Source organism: Pseudochaenichthys georgianus, chromosome 18 (assembly GCF_902827115.2).
Source record: "Pseudochaenichthys georgianus chromosome 18, fPseGeo1.2, whole genome shotgun sequence".
Taxonomy (NCBI): domain Eukaryota; kingdom Metazoa; phylum Chordata; class Actinopteri; order Perciformes; family Channichthyidae; genus Pseudochaenichthys; species Pseudochaenichthys georgianus.
The window spans coordinates 2,872,055-2,879,966 of NC_047520.1; the positions used below are offsets into that span (position 1 = coordinate 2,872,055).

General features: G+C 40.1%; 1 protein-coding gene across 1 annotated transcript; it reads right to left on the reverse strand.

The window, feature by feature from the left end:
- Positions 1 to 685: 685 nt before the first annotated feature.
- LOC117464012 (rho GTPase-activating protein 6-like) lies at positions 686 to 7,877 on the reverse strand (the record flags this gene model as incomplete). Its single annotated transcript, XM_034106543.2, has 5 exons — positions 686 to 2,584; positions 5,425 to 5,636; positions 6,393 to 6,481; positions 6,735 to 6,905; positions 7,725 to 7,877. Coding segments are annotated over 5 exons (924 nt in total), but the record flags the coding sequence as incomplete, so codon positions are not given.
- Positions 7,878 to 7,912: the final 35 nt, after the last annotated feature.

Consider the following 7,912-nt stretch of genomic DNA (forward strand, 5'->3'; position numbering starts at 1 on the left):
AACTTTAAGACTATATAAAAATACAAAATAATGTATTTTACAATATTTACTCTGCATTGGATTATTATCGAATAGGGTAATAACTTAATAATTAACTACGTCTGAAAGCAGAAGTCGGGAAAATAATTGCAAGTCACTTCATTGCGCATGTCACACAATGAGATGCATTGTGGGACATGTAGTTTATGGGCAACGTTCTCCTGTAAAGCGACACGTAACTTTAAAATAAACTTAAATAAATGATATTCTTTGCAAGCTCTTGTGGGCCACATAAAATGAAGTGGCGGGCCGGATTTGGCCCCCGGGCCTTGAGTTTGACACCCCTGATTTAAAATGTTCAACAATGTTGTTTTTTAATTTTTTCGACTTTTTTTCCACATACTATGCTATTTTTGTTTTTTTGATCTACTATGTCGCTTTTCCATATTTTCTACACATGTCGTTTTTGCCCAAAAACAACAAAAGGCATATTTTTCACATTTTCGACCTTCTACATGTCTGTCGTTTTTTTCCTTCACTTTTTCGACATACACATCAAACGACACAACGGAATTGAATTGGTTTTTTTTGTGGGTCTGGTTTTTCCCTGTCGTTTTTTTTGCACATTTCAGACACACTGGGTGTTTCTCTCAACGAAACATTACAGATTATGTCCTCCAACAGACTCGAAATAAAACCACACACAGAGGCAGATTGACATTTATTCTCTGCGGGAAGTCGGTACATTTTCAGGTTTAGGCTTTGAAGACACTTTTCATTTACAAAACACATCTCGTTTTCTCCAGAAGTAATCAAAAAATTAAGACAAAACATTCACCTGTTTTGGGGTGACGAAATACAACGATGCCATGTAGATACATCTCTGTACAAACAATACAAACAAGGTTTCTACTACAAAGAGGCCGGAAACAAACATATGTACACGATCCTAACCTCAAACATAGTCTATACATTTGGCCAACATGATATGCTTCTGCAGGGAAAGCAGGAAGAGGTTTAGAGGTTGAAAAGATGTGAAGGTCGCCCCCTTGTGGTTAAAGGAAGGAAACTCGGCTGTATGAACAACCTGATAAAAACAGACCATAATGCCACAACATTCATCTCAAATGGGTCGGATTCAGGTGAAAATACGTCATTTAAAAAAAAGAAATATAGCCATAATGTCCACAGAAGTTCTGCTTTACATAGAAATATATACATTGTCTTTAAAACAACATGGCAGGAGGAAAGGAGTGAGTAAAGGGTAGAATTGTCGATTCTTGTTCTGTTTTCTGTGACCGTCTTCCTCACCCTCTCATACTTTGAGTTGCGCGCGCTACTAAAGAGACGCGCTACCATGGAAACCACAATGGTGGAGCTGTATCAAAGTCCGAGTGGAAACAGTCCTGAGTACATCTGATTTTGTCCCGGGAGGAAACCGGGAGAGGGCAATGAAATCTCCCGCGAAAATCGGGAGGGTTGGCAAGTATGGTCAGATGTTCGCAGTTGAGTTTTCCATCTTAACATCTTTAAGGTGTGATTGAACCAAAACGTTGAATATCTTCAATCAAAATGAGTTAGGAAATGTTCTGGCTGAGATGTGATCAGGTGTTTTGACTTCCTGCTGATATGAGTTATAACATATATTTACAGTGAATGTCTGGAGTATAGACAAACTAGGGTTAATAGTAGAGTCCATGCAGATACACACATTCATGCAGTTCTACGTAGAAAAGACAAGGAGTGTGTGTCAAATTATGAATATATCATGTACATATTATATACACAGCAAATATTACTGCATCCACCTTCACATAGTCTCTTTACCTGCGTGTACTCAAGCCTCTAAGAGAGTTGCATTTAAACGTTTCCATCGTTTTCTGACACAAATCAACATTTCTTGTTTGGACACTCCTTCTCATTCAACGGTCTTTGATTATTTTAATTTGAAGAATCTAAAATAAAAATCATATTCTGGATTTTTTTTTAACACTTTTGTTTACTAGATAATTCCATATCTGTTCTTTTATAGTTTTGATGTCTTCAGTATTCATCGTATCAAATAAATACAAACCGAATGAGAAGGTGTGACTAGTACTGTTCTTTTTCTCTTCAAAATGACAGTAAAGTGCTGACAAATAAAAAAATAGTATAGTATGTCGAAAACATTTTAAAAAACAACAAAGTATGCAGAACATTTAAAATCCTGCCAGACGAGATGATTAAATTAAAATCCAGTCAGTACGTGTTTAATTTTGGACACCATCAGAAAAATTCCTATTCTTCCTCTTCTTCCTTCCTCATCATCACACCATGGTCTCTGAGCCGGACCCTTTCCCGGTGAAAAAGTCCCAGAAGTTGGACGCCGGAGACGGTTTCCCCTCGTCTTCCTGGGGGGTCTGTCTCACCCAGATGCTGCTCTCTGAGGATCCACTGAGGCTGGAGCAGCTGTAGCTCAGAGCCGAGTCCAGCAGGGGGTCCAGGTCCTGGGGGGAGGACAGGGAGGGGGTGGTGGAGGTGAGAGAGGACTGGGCCAGGCTGAGCAGGTTGTGGTGGGAGTGGAACTGACGCATGTGGCAGATGGACTTATGAGACGGAGCTTCACCTGGAGGAAGGAACGGGGAAAGGTTAACATATGCACTTTATTGCGTGACCTGGAGGAAATGTATCATACTATATGTTCTACTCTGTGTCCTTTTTGTTCAACGGATAAAAGGAAGACATACATGCAAAACTATTCAAGACAGGGGACACAAAAATGGATGACTTTTAGCCTTTTTAAATGTTTCTTACACAAATCCCTATACCTTCCTAAAAAACTATAAAATCAAGCTTTAAAACAACCAAAATATGACACATTTTGGGAGTGGTGGGAGTGGAACTGACGCATGTGGCAGATGGAGTTAAGAGACGGAGCTTCACCTGGAGCTTAAATCAGGGGTGTCAAACTCAAGGCCCGGGGGCCAAATCCGGCCCGCCACTTCATTTTCTGTGGCCCCACAAGAGCTTGCAAATCATATAATATGTTTATTATACGCTTACATGCTACTTCACAGAAGCACGTTGCCCATAAACTACATGTCCCACAATGCATCTCAAATTTGACTTTTTTTCTCAGAATTAGATTATTTTTTTCAAAATATGCTTTTTTTCTAAGAATTTGAGTTTTTCTTTTTTTAAATGTTACTCTCCCCCCCCCAAAATTTCACTTTTTTTTCTTTGTATTTCCAGAATCTGGCTTTTCTTTTTAAATCATTTTGTGACATTCTCACTGAAGAGACTTGCAATTATTTGCCCTAGACTTCTGCTTTCAGGCGTAGTTAATTATGAAGGTATTACCCTATCCGATAATAATCCAATGCGGAGGCAATAATGTAATATAATACATTATTTTATATATATTAAACATTTATATATGTATTTGTATATAGTCTTAAAGTTACAACCGGCCCTTTGAGTGCAGCCATAATGCTGATGTGGCCCGCGATGAAATTGAGTTCGACACCCCTGGTATAAATGGCAAAATAAATGCAAAACACTACAAGACTGTGGGCACAAAATGGATGACTGTCTAGCCTTTGAGAAAACGTTTTTTAAATTGTTCTTTCAGGAAGAAAGCAGACAGATACACCCGGGATGTGGATCATTCCAATTTACATGATAAATAGTTCATAGCATCACAATAAATGAGTAAATGAATGAAGAATTTAAAAGTTTGAGTGATGGGGATGGATGATTTTGATTTGATTTTGATTTGATTTGGAAGCTATTTGTCTTAAGAGCAGGTAGAGCATATCCACGCCCTGATGGCAACAGACTGGCCTCTCCATGTCACGTTTACATAAGTTTATAAGAGTCCTCGAGCAAACATATAATGTTCTACTTGTTGTCCTTTTTGTTTAAATGATAAGAGGAAGAAATAAATGCAAAACAGTTCAAGACAGTGGACACAAAATGGACGAATGTCTAGCCTTTTTTAAATGTTCTTTCAGGATTAAACGTTCCACAAATACCTTCCTAAAAAAAACTATAAAATAAAACTTTGAAACAACCAAAATATGACACATTTTACTAAAGACAACCGTTCAGTATTTGATATTTATTTAGTATTCCTCTTCCTGTTTATGGTGAGTTGCCATTTTAGTAAATGTTTATTACTTTACGTTATGACAACATTCTCTATCTGTTTCCTCTAGGTGGCGCTGTTGTCACATTTATCATCCGTGTGGTGGAATACTCTCAGCCAAATGTTTGGTGGGCTGGCCAAGAGATGTTCAGACTTTCATTCAGCGCTATTTCAAAGATACTTTAATGTACTCGGGTAAAACTGTACATCACTGACCTGGAATGACGTCTACAGTAAACAATGAGGACCTTAAATGACTTGATCTGTTTCCTTGAATGTTAGAAATGATGGATGCACAATTATTTTTTAACCGAAGCGTTTTGGGAGAATTACTCGTAAATAAACCTTAAGTTAACAAGCACAATGAGCCTCAAAGTCTTGCTCAATTTTCCATATAAATCGGCACTAATATGAACTTCTTATCAGTATTTGTGTTGACATTGTTAGATATATAACTTTGCTAATTAATACACTTCATTCTTTGCCTGAAAAGAGTCAAAATGGATGGCCCAAAGTCTAAATCAGGGGTGTCAAACTCAATTTCATCGCGGGCCACGTCAGCATTATGGCTGCACTCAAAGGGCCGGTTGTAACTTTAAGACTATATAAAAATACATATATAAATGTTTAATATATATAAAATAATGTATTATATTACATTATTGCCTCTGCATTGGATTATTATCGGATAGGGTAATACCTTCATAATTAACTACGTCTGAAAGCAGAAGTCCAGGGCAAATAATTGCAAGTCTCTTCAGTGAGAACGTCACAAAATGATTTAAAAGAAAAGCCACATTCTGGAAAAACAAAGAAAAATAAGTGAAATAAAAAGAGTGAAATTTTGGGAAGAAAAGTAACATTTAAAAAAAGAAAAACTCTAATTCTTAGAAAAAAAGCATATTTTGAAAAAAAAAAGAGTCAAATTTGAGATGCATTGTGGGACATGTAGTTTATGGGCAACGTGCTTCTGTAAAGTAGCATGTAACCGTATAAACATATTATATTATTTGCAAGCTCTTGTGGGGCCACAGAAAATGAAGTCGCGGGCCGGATTTGGCCCCCGGGCCTTGAGTTTGACACCCCTGGTCTAAATAAACACATTTGTATACTTGATGACATCCTCCCTGCTTCCGGTTCAGTTTGAGCACGTTGAGGAAAACCCCGTTTCATTAGCATTTAAACTCACTTCTCCAGGCGGTTTGTGTTGACGTTGTTCGATTGTATTGCATTTATGAACTTTCCCGGTCAATACACTTCATTATTTCAAAGTCAAATTGAAGGGACACAAAACCCTGACATCACTGATAACTGCGTACCGTATCTGGGTTCCTGCCGCTTCCTGTTCTGGTTCAGCTTCAGCACGTTGAGGAACACCTCGCTGGTGAGGCTCCCCTCTCCCCCGTTCCCGTCGGGGGGGAAGAGGGGGGAGGGCGGCTCGAGGGGGGAGAGACTCCCACTGGAGTCCAGAGACACCACCGTGTCCCGACGCCCCCCCGACTCACTCTCCTCCTCCTCCAGGGGACTGCCGCTGGGGGGGGATAATAAGAAGGTTTGTCCTGTTTTTCATCAATATATCAGATATATACAGAACATGTCTCTGATTGGCTGAAACAGCAAACAGATCATTGCAGCATTACCCATAATCCCCTCTGTTTCAGCCCTGTTTCCAAAGTGCTGATTCTCTGTCTGTTACTATGAAAATAAGGAGCCCCTCCCCACGCCCCTTGGTTACAAAGAACTCAATGGTGCTCTCGAGCTGTGTTTCTCAAACTTTTTCATACCAAGGACACTTAACCAATAAAAAAACACTCGCGGACCACCTAACTCCACAAATATCAAAAAACACATCGTCTTTCTTTAACAGATTAGAAATCGCCTGATAATGGTACAAACAAGTGGCAACATGTGTGACGAAGGTGTTGCGCTGGGCTATATCATGCAAATGAAAGTTAAACTTAAGCTCGCTCCATTGCGGAGATATTCCCGCGAGAGTGCGGAAAACTGAAATGTATTTATTTATTTCAAATGTGAAATTTTACCAATATACTCACGGACCACTAGGGGGCGCTCACGGACCACCAGTGGTCCGCGGACCACACTTTGAGAAGCACTGCTCTAGAGGATATTCAGGTGATAGGGGGGGGGGGTTACCTTGGTTGCTGATTGGCTAATAGTTACACAAGCCAAAACACAAGGTGACACATGTTGATAGAAGAGACATGAAGAAGTGGATTTTGCATGGTAGGTGATATGTTGGAAGGAGTTGATCGGTTGTCACGGTTACCTGAGTTTCCGCCGCAGCAGATAGTCGATGATGTCGGGGTCCGTCTGGATTAGACTCATCAGGACTTCCTGCTGCAGCTCTGCAGAAACCTGGAGACAGGGTGGAGACAGAGGGATAAGCCTTCTCTGTACGAGATCAAACTCAAACCAAGTTGTATTCTTCTCTATTGTAATAAAGTAAAAAAGCAAATATCTCAAAGCACACGAAACCTAAAGTATCTGCACGATAAGAAACGATTAATAGTGTGAACTAACACTAAAACAACTTCCTGTTTACTAGACTCTAGTTTCTCAGAATAAAAGGTAACATCAGATTTAAAGGCAGGGTCTGAGGGCGTCGTACCATGAAGAGCCGGCGGTGGTTCTGGATCAGCAGCAGGGTGACGCTGATGATGGCGGAGCTGTCCTCGATGCCCATGGACAGCGGACCGGACTCTGCTCCTCTCTCCTTCTGAAGCAGGTTGGGACCGAAGATCACCGCCAGGTTCGTCGCCGTCATCTTGTTCCCGGGGATCTGAGGAGAAAGGGGAAGGAGGTGATTTCATTATATTGAGAGTTGTAGTGGAAAAAGTTAGACTTCCATTAAAGCAGGGGTGTCAAACTCAAGGCCCGGGGGCCAAATCCGGCCTGTGACTTCATTTCATGTGGCCCACAACATCTCTGACAGAATATAATTTGTTTATTATACGGTTCCATGCCGATTTACCGAAGCACGTTGCCCATAAACTACATGTCCCACAATGCATCTCAAGTTTGACTTTTTTCTCAAAATGTCACTTTTTTTTTTTTTTTCCCTCCAGAATTTGGCTTTTCTTTTTAAATCATTTTGTGACATTTTCACTGAAGAGACTTGCAATTATTATACTTTAAGTGCAGCCATAATGCTGACGTGGCCCGTGGTGAAATTGAGTTTGACACCCCTGCATTAAAGTGTCTAAAGCCACACATTTCTAACACAGACGGGTAAGAAATAATATCATTTTAACCCACATTTCTTTCATTTTGAAACATTAATGTATTGTTGTTCACTTATTGTCTTTACTAGTTGTTGTGCTATAATAACAGACTAGCACAATTGTCAAAATATTCAAATGAAACTGGCAACATTGCTTTGTATGTGAAGAACCTTTCCAAAAAGTTTGATGGCAAACCAAAACTGAATTACTCCGATTCAACTCAGGTTAGAAAATGAAGTGTTTAACCCATTCCATTTCTATGTTTACTTGTGTAGACTAGTTAATGGGCTTTAAGCAATTAAGCACCAAGACATTGATCAAATATATAATAAATTGAATATGGTCGCATTTCTTACAGATAGCTTGGTAGACATTACCTCCTCGTCGTTGGTCCCGACGCTGTCCTGGGCGTAGCTCTGCACGGTGTGCAGGAGGCTGAGGAGGCGCAGCAGAGTGTCACAGTTACAGGGAGGCAGCAGGTAGAGGAGGAGCTGCAGGAAGAGGAGCTGGTCTGAGCCCCGGAGCACTGAGGAGAGGAGAGGAGAGAGAGAGAGAGAGGAGGGAG